This window comes from Amblyraja radiata, chromosome 3 (genome assembly GCF_010909765.2).
Source record: "Amblyraja radiata isolate CabotCenter1 chromosome 3, sAmbRad1.1.pri, whole genome shotgun sequence".
Taxonomy (NCBI): domain Eukaryota; kingdom Metazoa; phylum Chordata; class Chondrichthyes; order Rajiformes; family Rajidae; genus Amblyraja; species Amblyraja radiata.
In genome coordinates, this window is record NC_045958.1 from 25,531,325 (window position 1) to 25,549,212 (window position 17,888).

Genomic DNA, 17,888 nt, shown 5'->3' on the forward strand with positions numbered 1-17,888 from the left:
ATCACACATGAACAAACAAATTCACACATCCAAGTTCAGATTTTAATAGTTAATCTGCTCCCCCAACAAACCCCCCCATGTTGGGTCTGCTCCCCCAACAAACCCATTCCCTGCCAGTCGAGCCATTGTGATGTCATCAGTTGAAGCTGGCCGTTTTAAGTCCTTTGATTTTTTTTAAACTTTTAATCAGTGATAAGTCAAGAAATAAAACTAAAATGTTCAGTGAAGGTGGTCTCTGCCTAGATGGGAAAAATGTCGATCAAAATATGTAAAAATGTAATTGTTACCGCGTGGTGTTTTTGCGAAGATGTAAAGACAACCACATACACACACAGACTTTTATTAAGTGTATGATTATATATATGTATCAAATATATAATATATATATAAGATGGCGGCACCTGTCGGCAGTCCATCTGTCTCTTTTTTTATTTTTGTCCTGTTAAGTGTATGTTTTGGTTGTAGTTTAAAAATTATTTTTAGTAAGTAAGTAAGTAAGTACGTTTATTGGCCAAGTATTCACATACAAGGAATTTGCCTTGGTGCTCCGCCCACAAGTAACGACTGTTAAATCCTCGTTTGAATTGGTGGAGAGGTGAAATGCTAAAGCTGTGTTGCCTTTGGTTTGGAAATGCTAAAGCTGTGTTGCCTTTGGCTTGGAAATGCTAAAGCTGTGTTGCCTTTGGTTTGGAAATGCTAAAGCTGTGTTGCCTAATTAAAGTTGCCTTGCCTTCTATATAATTAAAAGTCCAATCTTGATCACTTCGTGTTTGCGCTTTATATTGATTTTAGATAAAACACTGCCACGTACGGCTGTGATTTTTGGCCATTTTACTCAGAGTCCACCTCCGCTCATCAGGTGCCGAGGATTTTTCTCATCGATGAAAAATAAAAGAGTTATTAGTGTTTAAAAAATGTTGAGATTCTCTTCCCTGTCAATCACGCCATAAAGGCCACACCCCTTCTGGTTGGAGGGGGAAGGGACTATAAAACCCAGAAGTTTGGGCGTGGCTGTCTCTGCAAGATGTAGGAGGGAGAGGTCATGACTCGCTGTCTTTAGTGGCCTTGCACCCTGCTTGAAATGGTATGAAACTGCACTTGAATTTGGTGGATTTGCACCCTGCTTGAAATGGAATTTCAAGGAATAGCCGTGAGTCAACTGCCAGCCCACCAGCCGTGAATGAGCTGCGAGCACAACAGGCCTGAGCCGCCAGCCCAAGAATCCATTCGGCCCACAATGTCCATACTAACCCTCTGGAAACCAGTCCCTTCAGCCCACAACACCTAGTGCTCCAGAAAGCCCCCTCCCCCCACTGGCCACCAATATTGGAATTGGTGGAGAGGTGGAATATTGCGTTGGGGGACCAGCCCTCCCGTGTGATGCTGGGACCCAACGGGTCCCACTTAGTCTAGTATATATATATAAATAAAGATATAGATAACCTGGAAGGGAGAAACCTGAGCAACTTTAATTGTGTTTGCAATTCATCAAGATATTTTTACAGAGATTTAACTTTATTGTTTTGTTGTTTTCAAGTTTATTTCTCTCTTGCAGAACTCCCGGTTTGTTCTCCTTCTTGTCATGCAATTTTAAAGACACTTCAGCGCTGGGAACAGGTACTACTTCGACGACTTGAGTTATTTGGTGGTCCACCTCCAGACTTCATCTCAATGCATGCCAATGAAGGCACTATATCTTCAGGTCCTGCCCTTCTCATCCATAAAGTGTTACTAGAACCGACAAATACGCCGTTCAAGTAAGAGGAATAATGCAATAATGTTGAATGATTATACTGATCACGAGATGGACTAGTTCAAAAGTTATTGTTATATTCAAAGTTATTGTTTCTGAGATTTTGTGTGATTTGTGTCCAAGAGGGAAATATGCATTTCTATATCTATTTCCAATTAATGAAGTAAATTTGGGTTAATGAAGTGGAACTGATATAAGAATGCAAGCTTAAAATTGTTTATCGAAAAATGAACAAAATTTAAGATTGTTTATTATTTATTATTGTGGTGTGTATAATTTAATATTGGATTACTGGCAAGGCCAGTGGTTATTGATCATCGCTTGAGAAGATGAAGAAATGCTGCCTCGAGGTGCTGACTCTTTGAGGCAAATGATGTTACAGGGCTGAGAGTGTTGTTGAAGGATTTTTGGCAAGGTGTTTGCTAAGGCACTGGAGATATTTACCAAGATATCCGGGAGACATTCAGAATACAGGGATGGTGAAGAGAAATCCAATCAAGTAGGCCACATTGTGCAAAATAGTTTTTAATTTGAAGGACTACTCAAGCAAATAAACATTTTTCATTGCTTGTGGGTTGGGTCATGCAGGTACTGGAAAGGCTTTTGATAGTCAATCACTAACAATATCCTTGTTCTTGCAGCCATGTTGCACATGCAGCGTGTTCATTTAAGTTCCTGACCAGTATTATTTAGGATGCGAGATTCTGCAATAGTAAAATTGTTGAATGGCAGGGGTTAGACATTTTTATTGGCACTTGTATAGGTAAATGTAACATGTCACATTGTCTTAGCCATATTAAGATTATTAAAGTTATGAAAAAAGACCAAATGGCACTTTAGTTCATACCAGTAGAGCCATTCATTATAAGAATAAAGAATTGATAATCCATTTTAGATGCTTCAGGTTGAACAAGTGTTTTATCTGTTTTGAATGTCCCATTAAAGAAGAATATTAAATCATAGAGTAAATGATGCCAGCAATTGGAAACTATTATTATGTCAAAATCTTTGAGATACTTCGATTAATTTCCTTTGATCACAGAGGATTAATAGTTTGCAAATTAAGGTCTTGGTGGAGTGGATAACAAAACTATTATTATCTTTTATGATATAAAAAAAATATTATTTTGTCATATTAGAAACAGGAAATCAGCTTAATAACTGGCATCAGAATGAAGCGCTGATGAATCTTCATCTGGAAATGTTAACTGTTTTCTTGCCACAGATGCTGCCTAACATGCTGTGTATTTCCAGCTTTTTTTTAATTTTAGCTTTCCAGAATCTTCAATTTCTTTTTAATCTTCATTTTTTCTGTCGGGACACCCTCTGGTAATATTTAAAAAAATAAATTGAGGGATGCTGGAACAAGCATTGTATTAACACAAGAACTTGGTAATAAAGAAAACTTTGAATTTCTGAAAGGAATTTGAGACACGATATAGGACTTTGTATTGTATGGTCGTGCAATTTATTTTGCATTGTTTTAAGAACAAACACCTTGAGGCAAAATGACAATCATCAATTCTGAAAGCCTGGGGTTATGAACAGAATTTAATGTCCGGTGGGCGGCATGACTCGCATCGCAGCGGCCTCTGCATTCCGTCTGTCTTTTTATTATTTTTTGTCTTGTTTCAATGTAGTTTTTATTTTTTTTGACGGGGTATGAGTGTGTGGGGGGCGGGGGTGGGGAAACTTTTAAAATCTTTCCCCTGCACGGAGAACCCGACCTTTTCCTTGTCGGGTCTCCGTTGTCGTTGGGGCTGAGCAACGTGGAGCGACCTCCAGCAGGAACGACCTAGGGCTCCAGTCGCGGAGCTGCGGACCTACTCACCATCGTAGAGCTGGCCGAGTTCGGAGCGGGAGGAGCGGTGGTGGCGCGCTGCTGCGACCGGACCCCCGGAGATTCGGAGGCTTACCGCAGGTCTGGTGGACAGTAATACCGGGACCCGCGGGTCCCTGCTGGGAGACCGCTTTTCAGGGCTTCCGCAACGGCGACTTCTCCCGCCCGAGTTGCGGGGTTGAAGATGACCTGGAGCGGGGCCTTACATCACCGCCCCGCGCGGCTTGGAATGGCTGCGGGACTTTGCTAGCGCCCGCCGGGGGCTCCAACACCAAGACTCGGAGTGCGGCCTTGCACCACCCGGCGCGGCGTTAATGGCTGCGGGACAATTACCATCGCCCGCCGGGTGCTTTGACTCTGACATCGGGAGGGGAATGGGGAGTGCAGGGGAGGGATAAGTTTTTGCCTTCCATCACAGCGAGGAGGAGATGCGCTGTGATGGAAGTTTGTGTAAATTGTGTTGTGTCTTGGGTCTTTTTCTTGTGTGTATGACTGCAGAAACAACATTTCATTTGAACCTCAATGAGGTTCAAATGAGAAATAAAACTGTATTGTATTGTAATGAGATCTAGACACTGGCATGTTTTTGTTTACTTTGTAATGAATCTTTACTGTTGACTGCAAAGGCTACAATACTGTATTTATTTTCTTATATAGTCATTTTCATTTAAGATGGTCAAATGTGTTTCTTTCAATTTGCATTATGATATTGTGTGCAACTTTCTACCAGAACACCAATTACTGCTCCATTGTGATGACCTTTTGTCTCTAGGTCAAAACACCATACTGCACTTCCAGTTAAAAGACTTTGGCAGTATCTTGTGAAACAGGAAGAGGTGCAAGAGACTTTCATTAGAAATATTTTCACCAAAAAAAGATGTCCAAATGAGGTCTGTATTATAACAATTACAAAGTTTAAAGTGTTATTCTTTTCTGTTTATAACTGATAATTTTCATGTTTTGTACATATTATCGGTGGTTGGATAATTACCACAAATCTACATGTTTCTCTATTTATTTTGTATTTTACCTGTTTCCATTTCCAGTGTTATCTAGACCGCTTTCCTTTCTGGCTGCATTTTAAATGACAGTCAACTTTGCCTTTGGAATGCATTATCAGTCTTTGGTCTTTGATATCATTGACCAAAACGTCCTCCTAAAATATCTCTCCTCCTTTGTATACAAGACAAAAAGTGACTTTTTATTTTTCCCCTTTTAATTTCCCATCATCTTCAACTGCAATTTTTTTCTATCCTTGAAATATATCACCTCAGTGATAAATTTGAAGGATAGAAAATAATTGCAGTTGAAGATGATGGGAAATTAAAAGGGGAAATTTGTTTCTACCATTTTCTTTCGAATATTTTCTGCCCCTTGCTGACTCCATCAATAATAGTCTACCATCAATAATTGGTCAGCTCCATAAATGTTCCAACAACAATGGACTTCAATATGTCTTTTAAAGATTGATTGATCGTGTATTTCAAATTTTGTTTCAAAGAAGGTAAAGTACAGTAAGTCTGACTTTTTAATACCTTTCATCGTCTTGCTATTGATGTGATAATTTTACCGTGCATTTCCACTGTATTTGCTTTTTTCTTTCTCTTATATTGCTTCATATTTATTTAATGTAAATTACATTTATTAAATTTCCAGCTGATACATCACCTGCATTCGCCCCATTCTTAGTTTGACATAAAGAAGTGAGATATTGATTTTTGCTTATTTATCTAAGTTGTATTACCTTAAACTAGTTTACCTTCAGTTTCACCTGGCAATCTTCTATTCAAATATAAATAAGTTGAATCCCTTAGATTACAAAACCCTATTTTAATTGAGTTTAAGGGAAAAAATCCCAAATATTTAATATAATTCTGTTAACATTATCATGAAAAATATTTTGATATTCCTTGAGTTTAGTCTTCATAAGATATTTGGATAGGAGAAATACCAGTGCTGTTTTTAGATGTGATGCCTATTTTAGGACCAGTAATTGTTTTTCATGTTAACGACAGAGCTAAATCTCTAACAATGTTTTCTAACTCATGCTTTAATTCATCTCTTTTTTTTAAACCATTGTGTTGTGGCTGTTCTTTGTTCTGTGATGTAGTCAGTAGACAACTCCAATGAAAAAGTCAGAAATTCTATGACGGAGGAACCTAGCATCAACAAGGTACAGCTCCACTGTTCATAATCAGCTTTGGCACCAAATATAGCATTCTCTCCTGAAAATGCTCTCTGCTTTAATGCAATGTTGACATCTCGTCTAAGGTAATTAGATAGAGTAAAGAAGAGTGTAAATCTAAGAGTAAGCTCCAGCAAGGGAAATACTTTTCATGCACTCCATAACCTAAGAGGGTAACAGCATGTGAATGTTCAAATCTATTTTTTTTAATGTGCTGTGTAGCAAACTGGGAATAAGAAGACAAGGGGTTAGTTTTACCATTGCACTTTTACCATGAAGTAAACTTTTTTGGTTTCGAACGTGTTTCATTTAGAATTAAAAAAATAAGAATTAAAGATGTATAATGAGAGGGCACATTTGTTGGTTGGAATAAACATTGTTTTTCGGAATAAAATCCCCCAACTGCTACTTTGAATGCTGGATAATATCTCTCTTTATTGGAAAAGTAGACATAAAGTTGCCTGTTTTAAAAAAATAAAGCATCTTTGTCATCTTGTATTGGACTGATTCTAGACTGGATAACCAACTCCTTACCTTAAACTCGTCACTTAACGGTCACGATTTTAAGTTTCCAAAGATCTGGTGACACGGACAGGTGGAAAATATTGGGGTTAGAGTACCTGCTAATTTACAGAGAACACTGAAGTACAATGAAGCAAAAAAAACAAAGTGCTGGAGGAATGCAGTGAGTTTGACAGCATCTATGGAGAGAATGGACAGACGATGTTTCAAGCAAGGCCATTTCTTCAGACTTATGGAAGAGGGGGTGAGGGGAAGAACGCTGACGTTTGGGTGGGGCAAACCTGGGAAAGTGATAGGTGGATGATAGACACAAAATACTGGAGTAACTTAGCGCGTCAGACAACACCACTGGAGAACAGGAATAGGTGATGTTTCGGGTCGAGACCCATCTTAAGTCTGAAGAAGGGTCTCGACCCGAAACATCACCTATTCCTTGTGTGACAGGTGAATTAAGTGACAAAGCCTGTTGGTGAGAAGGAGACAAAATGATAGAAGATGAGGAATGAAATGTAAATTTAAAGGGAGGAATATGGCTTGGTGAGACCACACCTGGAGTATTGCGTACAGTTTTGGTCTCCTAATCTGAGGAAAGACATTCTTGCCATAGAGGGAGTACAGAGAAGGTTCACCAGACTGATTCCTGGGATGTCAGGACTTTCATATGAAGAAAGACTGGATAGACTCGGTTTGTACTCGCTAGAATTTAGAAGATTGAGGGGGGATCTTATAGAAACGTACAAAATTCTTAAGGGGTTGGACAGGCTAGATGCAGGAAGATTGTTCCCGATGTTGGGGAAGTCCAGAACAAGGGGTCACAGTTTAAGGATAAAGGGGAAATCTTTTAGGACCGAGATGAGGAAAACTTTTTTCACACAGAGAGTGATGAATCTCTGGAATTCTCTGCCGCAGAAGGTAGTTGAGGCCAGTTCATTGGCTATATTTAAGAGGGAGTTAGATATGGCCCTTGTGGCTAAAGGGATCAGGGGGTATGGAGAGAAGGCAGGAACAGGATACTGAGTTGGATGATCAGCCATGATCATATTGAATGGCGGTGCAGGCTCGAAGGGCCGAATTGCCTACTCCTGCACCTATTTTCTATGTTTCTATGGATAGGAAGTGGTCAGGGGTGGGAGAAAGAAGGGGGGATAATAGGGAATAATGGGACTTGGGGATGGGAGGAGGGAAAAGAAGCAGGGTGACTCGGATGGTGGGAGACAAATATTTGTAACGGAATGGAGGGGCAGTGAAAGAGAGAGGTGATAGGTGGGTATTAGTTGAAATTGGAGAATTCAGTGTTCATACTGTTGGGCTACCCAAGTAGAATATGAGGTGATGTTCTGCACGGTTGTGTGTGGCCTCACTTTCCATTTGTGGAGGATGAGGATAGAATGGTCAGGGAAGGTTGGGAAGGGGTGTTAAAGTGATTATCAATCAGGAGCTCCAGCAGGCCTTGGCACAGGGCACATGTGTTCAGCAAAATGGTTGCTTACTCTGTGCTTGATTTTGCCGAGGCAAAAAAGGCCACATCAGGAGCATTGGATGCAGTAAACAAGGTTGGAAGAGGTGCACATGGCTCTCTGTCTCATCTGAAAGGGCTACTGGGATCCCTGGATGGAAGTGAGAGAGGTGGTGTAAGGACAGGTGTTACAGCTCATGCAGTTGTAAACCAACAGTGTAAACATTGCATTCATCTGGAGCAGTTACAAAGTTTGTGCAAAGTACCATTGAGTATTTGGTTTTACTGTACCATCTGTTAGAGGGGTTAAATAAGTTATTCTTGAACAAGAATGGCATAGTTGAAGGCCTTTGTGATAATATCCATAATACTGGTAGCTAGCAGCATGATGTATTGAATTGTAAACTCCATCTCACTTGCTCATGGGACACATGTTTTGAGGTATTGAATGAGTTCTTCCTCTATTGTAGGATCTGGTGTTGGATTTTAAAGTTGTTGAGAGTAAATGTATTGTCTAGAGTCATAGAGCACCTGGACTGGACAAGATGTAAGATTTTCTCCCTGAAAGATATTAGTACCAGATGTGGGTCTTTCTGACAATCCAGTGGTTCAAAAGCCAGTGTTTTGATACAAACGTTTTATTATTTGATGGACAAGAAGATATTTCGCAAACGAGATCGAATTTAAAAGAATGAGTTGACTTCATAGAAATGTACAAAATTCACAATTGGTGTGACAGGACAGATATGAGGATGGTGTCTAAAACTAAGGGTGATGGTATCCAAATAAGATGTTCACAATTTAGAACCAAGATGAGAGGCTATTTCTTCATACATTGCAGAATGAGTCTTTGAAATGTTTTACCCGGCAAGGCTATGGAGGCTCGGTCATAGAATATATTGAAAGCAGGTGTTAATAGCTTTTTAGATACTGAGGAAATAAAAGATAAATGCAGGTAGAAGATCAACCACAATGCTACTGAATGGTGGAACAGATTTGAGGGGCAAAATGACCTTCTCATCTGCCAATTTCTTTGGTTCTCAAAGAATCATAGAATGGTTGAGGCACAGAAGGTCACTCAGCCTTTCATATCTCCACTGGTTTACATAATGTGGCAATGTTCTCTTTATATAATTATCCAAGTTCCTCTTGAAAGTGATAATAGAATCTGCATCCGCCATATTTGTCGGCAATGTATTCAAGATTTCAACAATATTTTGCATAAAGCAACCAAAAATCTTCAGGTCTCGTTTACTTCCCTGTTACTTTATTTCATACCTGTGAGTTTTAGTCTTCAACCCTTCATTAAATGGAGCTTCTTTCTTCATCCACTCCTCATTTCATATGCTCATCACATCTCACCTTGAGTAACAGTCACAGTTTCTCGAACCTTGTAACTGTAGCCCGTCATCCCAGGAACCATTTTCATACCTCTTATCTGAACCCTATCAGATGCTTTCATGCCATTTTTATCATTAAGGAGACCAGAACTGAAGACAATATACGATTGAGGCTGCACCTGTATTGCATTAAGCATGACTTCCTGCTTTAATGTTCTTTGGCTCAATTGATAACACCTAAAATGTCTAATTACCCATTCTTTCAGCTACACTGGTATTTTCATTGACTTGAGCTCCCTTATCCCCTGGCCTCTCTGTTCCTGCACCGCTTTTAAGAATAGAAATTTTATTCTCCTTCATATTCCTACCAAAATACATCACCTCCGTTTTCTCTGTATTAACCTTCATCCGGTATGAGTCTGCCCACACGAGTAGGTTGTTTAATTCCTACAGCAATTTTTCATTATCCTCCTTGCATTTTATAAAACTGCAAAAACTTTTGATAGCTTCAAATTTAGACATTGTAAAATTGTGCTTCGCATCTAAGTCCAGATTTTTCCAGCCCTAGCACAAATAGCTGTGAGATTCCACTGTTCACCACCTTCGTTCATCATGACGTGTCGGTTACTTAGCCAACTTAATATCCATGCTATTAATGTCCCTTTTTGTGTCATATGTTTTAACTTTGCTGATCAGTCTGTCATGTGCATTATTATCAAGACCTATCTGCAAGCCTTATTCCAGATTTAACCACTTGAATTTAAATACCTTGGTGGTGGGGTGGGATTTTAAACGCTTGTTTCTAGGTCATCAGTTGTTTCTCCATACCATTCCAGCAACTGAACCACAAAACCATCATATTCTTAATCATCTGGCCACGACTGTCAGCTATACCTCTCCTGATCTTCTTTCACCTTAGATCTGTCATTTAACTCTGACTCAGTTACTCAGCAAAATTCTAATTTTAGTCCCCAAGACATTTTCCCATTATGCCGTTGCAATTTCCACCAGTCCTGCATCCAGTCCTATAGTCTGTTGTTCTTACCCAGCCCTAGTATATATCCTTTCTTCTCCCAACCCCACGATTGTTTACAGTCTCTTTAGTTAGTTTGACCCATTTGAAACTCTTTTAATATTTTTGTGCCCCTATTTCCGAACAACTTATTCGAAACTATCCTTTTGATTAAACTTTAAGTCACTCTCACTGGCTCTTTCCCCTACCATTGGTGATTGCTCCATTAAATATCCATCTTTAATAAAGGAATCATTATAAATGAATGATTCTGAAACTAAACTATTAAACATACGATTGGGTGTAGAATTATTAGATCCAAGCTTACCGTGGAGATTACTATGGGGTTTTTTTGCTTCCTAATGAGTTAATAGTTTCTCAGTGATATTCATTTTGTTTCTCATTACTCAGTCTCTGATTGAAATGTTTCATTTTTGCAATGATACATCTGATGGTCAATAACAAGTTAGTATTATTTACTCTTAATGCAAGCTTCAAAACATAAATTTAATGTTGCACAAAAGTTGAAACGAAGACCTCCTTGCTAAAATGCATAATTGTGCCTAGGATACCAATATTATATGAAATTATCAAAATTCAATCTGTATGATGTTGCTTCATTCCATGATGTCATTGGTGCAATAAAAGCTTTTCAATCTTGTGCGGGCAAAATTGCTGAAGGTTAATTTCTGAGAAAAGCATTAGATGGATTTCTTTTTGCTGTGCAGTTCTAATGTTTGATTGTGCTCCTGCACCATGGAAAGCAAAATAGCTACTTTAATGCGTCTTACCAAATTTTTTGGTTCTACTTTATAAAGGTGGAAACAGATGCTGGTTATCCTGGTGGTAGAGCGAGGATTGTTCACAAAGAATCGGACATCATTACAGCATTCGCAATAAATAAGGTATGCCTTGAATTTCAATTTAAATAACGTTCTTTCCAATTGAAAATTAAACAGAATTTTTGGAATAGTATTAATCTACTGAGCATTTAATGGAATTGGCTCTTTGCATTGTGTTGAAATATTTGTCAGTTATTTTACCCAGTTAGTGGCGTTGAAACTTAAGATTTATTTTTCTGCTAATTTCTCAGGCTAATCGGAATTGCGTTGCGATCGCCACCAGCCATGATATCCAAGAGCTGGATGTTTCTGCAATCTTGGCGACCCAGATTTATGCTTGGATTGAAGATGAATTTGAACAGGATTCAAAAGGGTATGAAAAGTGAGAGTCTAGTTGATTTTTTGCTTTATAATTGATTCAATCAGGAAGCATCAAGTATAATTCCTAAAAAAGATTTGGATTGTAAAACCACCTGATTGTCTACTTGATATTTGTGACACTTAAAAAAATATATATATTTTCATTTACCTCATTTTGCATTCAATTATGTGTTAATTACAACTGGATCATTGACTTACTGTCCAATAGACCACAATCAGTAAGAAGAGGTGACAAAACAACCTCCATGATAATTCTCAACACCTCGCAAGGCTGCTTTCTCAGCCCCTTATTATACTCCCTATGCACCCATGACTGTATAGTTAAATTCTGCGATAGCTCTATAAGTTTGCAGATGACTCTGCCATTGTAGGCCAGATTTTGAACAATGACGGGACGGAGAACCAAAGATAGAAGATGGTGCCAAGACAGTAATTCTTTCTCAATGTCAGCAAAACAAAGGTGTTAGACATTAGGGTGGAGAACAAGCCCCAGTCTGTATCAATAGTGGTGAAGTTATCAGACTCTTGAACATTCCTCTCATAACCTAAGAGATATATTCTTGATCTTCCAACCTACCTTGTTGCAGCCCTTGCACTTTTTTTATTAGCACATTCTCTGTAGCTCCCTGCCATTGTGTATAATATTATATTCTGTGCTTCCTTTCTCTTTTTGCACAGCCTGGTGTTCCTCATATGATTTGATTGTAATCACATAGATGATTTTCTTGCAGAGCACACAAAACAAAGTTTTTCACTACACTTGACAATAATAAACCAATAATTTTCCAAGTATTATTTTTTAATATTGAAAACCACAAGTTCCTGGTTCTCACTACTCGCTTGGCACCCCACGTCCTCAGGGACGTTATTTATGGTTTATTTTACCCCCAATGGTAAAATAAACTATTAACATTCAGCTACAAAATAACAGAAATCTCTATGTACATTAAGCAGAGATTAGTTCCTGGCATTTATGAAACAGTTCTTCAGCTGGAATGACATCCTTTCAAACAGTTTCATGTCAGTGTTTGGCTGAACGTCTGCAACCCTTAAGACAATGTGGGTTTGACTCATCAAGAGAAAGAGAAAAATATTTTTGTTTAAAATGCATATACTCAATAGTTAATACCAAAGTTATGTATAAAAAATTAGGTTGAGTATAGATTTGTTAATAGTAAGTCATGTCGGGCTAGTTTATTTGAATATTTTAATTGTGTCTTTTATTAGTTTTATAGGAGACTGGTTGCAGCTGTTATCTTATAAGGCTTTCCAGACAGCAATTGGATAAGATTCCAAACAAGGAATATTAACCTTTTTCAAAGTTGGATTGAAAATTGTTTGATTAGTCTAACATTTAAAAAGCAGATTAATTTAATGACTGGCCGTATGTTGGTATTCGCTATTCCATGCTTCACCTTTTCACCGTATAAATAGCGATATTTGGACAGCCTGAGATCATGAATGGACCTACATAAATCCAGGATGAGCTTCAGATGTCTAAATTTGCAAATTGTACAGGAGTAATGAGTAATACCAATTGTACAATTGGAATAATGTGTAATTGGACAGATATAGTTTTAATTATTTAAAGTTCAAACTAGATAACTCGAACAGTGGATTCAAATCATTTTTTTCTAAATTATAAGGAATAAGGAGCAGGGGAGGCAGAAAGATTTGAAATCCAAGTAGGCAAATTACTTCTGTTATCACACTTCTGAACGGCCCTTCCATAAGACAAGGGACAATTTGATTCTCGTCAGTGAGGACATTGGACTTTGTCTCTGGATCTGTTGCGCTATAATGTTGTGAACTATATTCTGCCCTCTGTGTCCTTCCTTTTGCTCAACCTATTATACTTGAGTTTCATTTGATTGTAGTTATGTATAGTATTATTGATTTGATTGGACAGACTATAAAACAAAGCTATTCACTGTACTTTGGTGCATATGACAATAATAAACCTAATCCTAAGGTTAGTCGGCATATGTAACCCATCATTAGAACTAATGGCATTTTGACCTTTAACAAAAGAGGGCTGAAATGCAAAGAGAAGTAAGTTATGCTTCAGATGCAAGGAACGTTGTTTATTTATTTATTTAATTCTTTATTTCGAACAGAATAAAAAATAAAAAGCAAGTGTGAAACAGCATACAAAAAAACAAAACAAGAATATTTATAAAGTGTCATAAACAATATTTATCAATAAATGAATCGTATGTGTCCGAAATGGTCCAGAATGTATCTTGATTTTCCCAATATTGCTATAGACTTTGCCAGTTTTGCTTTGACGTGGTTTATATGTGGTTTCCAGCAGATTTTGTGGTCTAAGATCACACCAAGAAATTTATTTTCGTATACTCTTTCTATACTTGTGTTATCTATTATCAATTGTACTTGAGGGTTTGTTTTATGTTTTCCAAGTAGCATAATCTTTGTTTTGCTTAAATTTAAAGACAATTTATTGCCATCAAACCACTGTTTTAATTTATTAATTTCTGATGTGATGACCTCCAAAAGCTGCTTCAAATTGTGCTTTGAGATATTGTTATGGGGAAATTACATTATAAATGGATGGATGTCTTTTCAAATACCTTGTAGTTGCTGCAAAAAGTGTGTTTGATGACAGAAATGCTAGTAATAATTTCTCAACAACCATAGAATGCTACTTTAGGATAGACAACTGGTGTTTCTGGAGTAAAAGTCTTCCTTTGAAAGAAAATAGGTGGGTAAAGGCAGAAACTTCAATTTATATAATGGGTCACTTTGCTGGTTGATGGCAGTGTTGTAGATTAAAAGCAATGTAGAACATAATTTGGTGTATTAGTCTTACGTTCTATACAATCGATAGCATAGAGCCAAGCAGCATTGGCCAATATAACACACATGTAATTTGAATCCTAGCCATCAATTAAATACTTGCCGCTGATTATGGAACATTTTATCTTTGTTTTAATGTTCTCGTTCATTTATATTTGCTTGCAGATCAGATGAATTCCTGGTGGTTCATGCGAGAGAGGATTTTGGTGATTTGCAGTGCAGCACTCCATATACCCCCAGTGTTCCTGGCATCCCTATAAACATGCCATGGTTAGGCAGCACACAGACTGGAAGAGGAGCATCTGTGGTGAGTTTATATTTAGGTTTAACTATTAATAAACTACTTGTGAAGCTTCAATTCGCAAAATAGTACTAAATGATTGTTAAAAATACAGAAGAAAATGTAGTCATCATATTATACAAATGTTTTAATCTTGTTAGCTACAGGAATTCCATTTAGCATCCTTATCTAACTTTTAGTTGAAGAAATAAAGAAAGCTGGCAGCACTATTCTTCTTGAGTGACTGCTGTGCTGCACGCAAGGGAAATTACACTTTTTTAAATCTTATCACATCTGTTTTGGTTAAGATGCCATTTATAAAACCTATTCTAATTGATGGTGGATTAAATTTACAAGCAGCATCTCTAGCTATATATAAAGGTATCAAACTTGTAACTTTGCCACCGAGCTTCTCTGCAGTGAAGAGTCTCAAGCTAAATAGTTACATTTGGGAAATTTGTGCAAAAATGTAATCAGATTGTTGAAGCCATTCGGTCTGCAGAAACTAATAACTTTGTTTGAACTTAGATCAATGATTTTAAAATTATTGTACACCATGGATTTTAGGATCCTAGTCTGCTCAGCTCTAAATATTTTCCAGTGATGGTAATTGAATTTGGTTGAATAGCAAGGAAAGGTTCCATTCTTGCCATTTGATCCCTCACTAGGATCTGACCAGTAAAGAACATTGCTTGACATGGATATTAAAAAGGATTTCTTTACTGCAATGAAGAGAATCTCACACTTCCAGGAGCTTTCTTTATGGCTAGGCAAAATAAGAGAAGAGTCTGTGGTTCTGATTCAGTATTTTCTGGAGCTTGTGTGCTCCATCTAAGGATGGATAAATTGATACCAGAATAATCATTATATGCAAGTCATGTTAATTTGACTTTTTTGCCAGTGTCTACGTAAGTTCATCATGGTCATACTGAATGGTCTCCTTTTGTTGTGTGATGCATCATAATACAAGTCACATTAACACATTCAGCTGAAGCAAATATATTATAAATACCCTTATTTCCTGAAGCCTGATGATAAGAAATTGATTAAACTAGACCAGAAATTGTTCTGGTTTATTAATTGCCCCTTTAATCCATTATACCTGGTTTTAGCCTATCATAGTAATTATCTTTGTTGTTTCCATTCCTCTTGCCATCTTTACAATAACTTAAAATTACCTTTTATCTCTTTCCCTCTTTCTGAATGGTCTGCGTTTCTCTTTCTCCAGGTCCAACTTAATATGCTGAATGTTTCTAGCAATTTCTGTTTTTATTTCAGATTCCTAGCAACTGCAGTTTTGTTGATTTCCAAACATTGTTCTTCCTCGAAATCAATGATAGCAGCACATTCTAAGATGTTTTAATAGCACCCTTTGTTGTTTTAGACAAATTTAATGAGGGCATTCATTACTCTATAACTAAGATTTTCAATGATTTGTAGCAGTAGTTCCACAACTTAATTCCTGGTGGTGACAGGCATTTATGTTACATTGCGGAGTATCATTTCTTTTGGAAGGAGTAACTTTAAGTTTTCCCCCCTCCCTACCTATTTTGTGCATCAGAATCCACTCAGATTAGATAATATTCAAAGAAAAACTAGCCGAGTAGGAACTACATTTTTGAAGCCAGAAAAAACTTCCAACAATAGTGGTATACAGTATCAATTTTACTGAGCAACATGAATTGAGCTTAACTTGGCATTTAACGCCTTTAAAAAAAAAAAAAAAAATCTTCACCTTGCTCCTTTCTTTCCTTTTACAAGGATTGCAAAAATTTCGAAGCATGCTGCTTTCAATCATAAAATAAAAGCAGAAAAATGTTGGATATACTCAGTAGATCAGGTTGCATCTGTGGAATCAGAAACGGTTAACATTTCACATCTAATGAAAGGTCATCAACCTGAGTATCACCAGCACATTCTGTTTTCTTTTAATTTTCCAGCCATATGCAGCTTGAACTGCTTCCCTTAATTTCTCAATTCACTTTACAGCAAATATATGTTTCTGTGCATTTTTATTTTCCTTACATGCATATTCCCCTGTTGCTTATCTTTGAATATTAAAGACAATTCAGCTAAGTTTGATGGCACCAGAAAAGGTTTTTCAATAAAAGAGGTAAGTTGACAGCCTCTCTGAGCATGACTGAAAGCTGGTGAATGTTTGGTATTTGTTCATCTACAGTCAGTTAGCATTTTGCCTAAACTACTTTCACTTCATGGACATCATTTCTGGGGGGGGTGGGGGGGTTCTGTGGCCTTAATAAGGACAATAAGACACTTAAATGTAGCATAACTTTGAGACTTTATAGATGTAAATTTGTTTTGTGAGCAGTGAAGGGCCGAATGGCCTAGTCCTGCACCTATTTCCTATGTTTCTATGAATTCATAATTCAGTTTGCTTCCTTTAAGTATAAAATTATTAGCTAGGACAATACATTGCTGCATGTCTAATGCTGAGGTCTGAACCAGAGTACACTATATGAATTCAATTTCAACATGGCAGATTGAGAATTTGTATGGTGTAAATAAAAGGTTTGCGCCTATAAAAGTGGCCATGAAGATGTTCAATTGTCATAGTAGGTTACTTCTATTGATCAGAAAAACAGATCTGCTTAGACCTTTTGCACACATTTTTGCTTGCAACCTGCCATGTAAGTCACTTTCTCCACATTCATCCCACTGATCACTTGGTAATCAATTATCAATCAATAGGAAATTGGCCTAGGTCCTTCGGTAATAATTTGTTTTAGTGTGAATGTCATTTGCAATTAATGACATCATATTGCACAAGGAATATTTTTCAATACTGCCAATAAAAACTCGAGCTTTTAGTCAAAGCATACAGAAATGAATGCTATTAAATGAAATAAAACTGCTATTAACTGAGATATTCATGACTTGCAAATAGGACCTGCCAGCCTGACTTTTCAGTGATCAGCAGTATATTAAGTAATTTTCTGGCGCTCCATTCACTAACACCAGACAATTTAAAAAAATTTCATGCTGAGATGCATTCTTGTGATTACTGGTCCCTAGACCAATAATGACTCACAATAGCTCATTGCGAGGGAGGTTAGTCAGGCCAATTCATTGTCATTCTGGATATCCAAATACACTGGAGAGCACCATAACGCTTTCTTCACCTTGTCCTTCATTTTTTTGCCATTATACTGTGGCTGCCACAAAGAGCCTCTTAAGTGCAGCTCTGTTTACCTGCATAGCTGCTTGAGCCCACTTTACAGCACGTTCCATTTTAATGCATGAAATAGTACAGTGTCAAATTGAATATATTTTGCCCAATTTCACAACAGTGGACATTAGTGCAATATGCAGCATATTTTTAGCAGACCCGCCAAAAGGAAACTCTCATTTCAAAGCTGCTCTCTTTGCTCACGTTGGCTCTTTTGATACTCTCACCTGGACAAAGTGATAGGATCTTAAATAATTTTAGAACCAAAAGCCA

The 17,888-nt window shown here is 37.5% G+C and overlaps 1 protein-coding gene across 6 annotated transcripts in view; it reads left to right on the top strand.

Annotated features, from left to right (window-relative positions):
• The window catches only part of dmxl1 (Dmx like 1), a 240,997-nt gene that overhangs the window by 166,426 nt on the left and 56,683 nt on the right, over positions 1-17,888 (top strand). For 2 of the 6 annotated variants that reach the window (XM_033017479.1, XM_033017483.1), the window contains 6 exons: positions 1,556-1,757; positions 4,366-4,483; positions 5,704-5,766; positions 10,927-11,013; positions 11,202-11,332; positions 14,314-14,455. In XM_033017479.1, the coding sequence (XP_032873370.1) occupies positions 1,556-1,757; positions 4,366-4,483; positions 5,704-5,766; positions 10,927-11,013; positions 11,202-11,332; positions 14,314-14,455 (743 nt within the window). Of the gene's footprint in view, positions 1-1,555; positions 1,758-4,365; positions 4,484-5,703; positions 5,767-10,926; positions 11,014-11,201; positions 11,333-14,313; positions 14,456-16,491; positions 16,719-17,888 lie in introns of those variants that run through there. The other 4 variants (XM_033017484.1, XM_033017480.1, XM_033017481.1 and 1 more) reach the window with 4 other exon arrangements.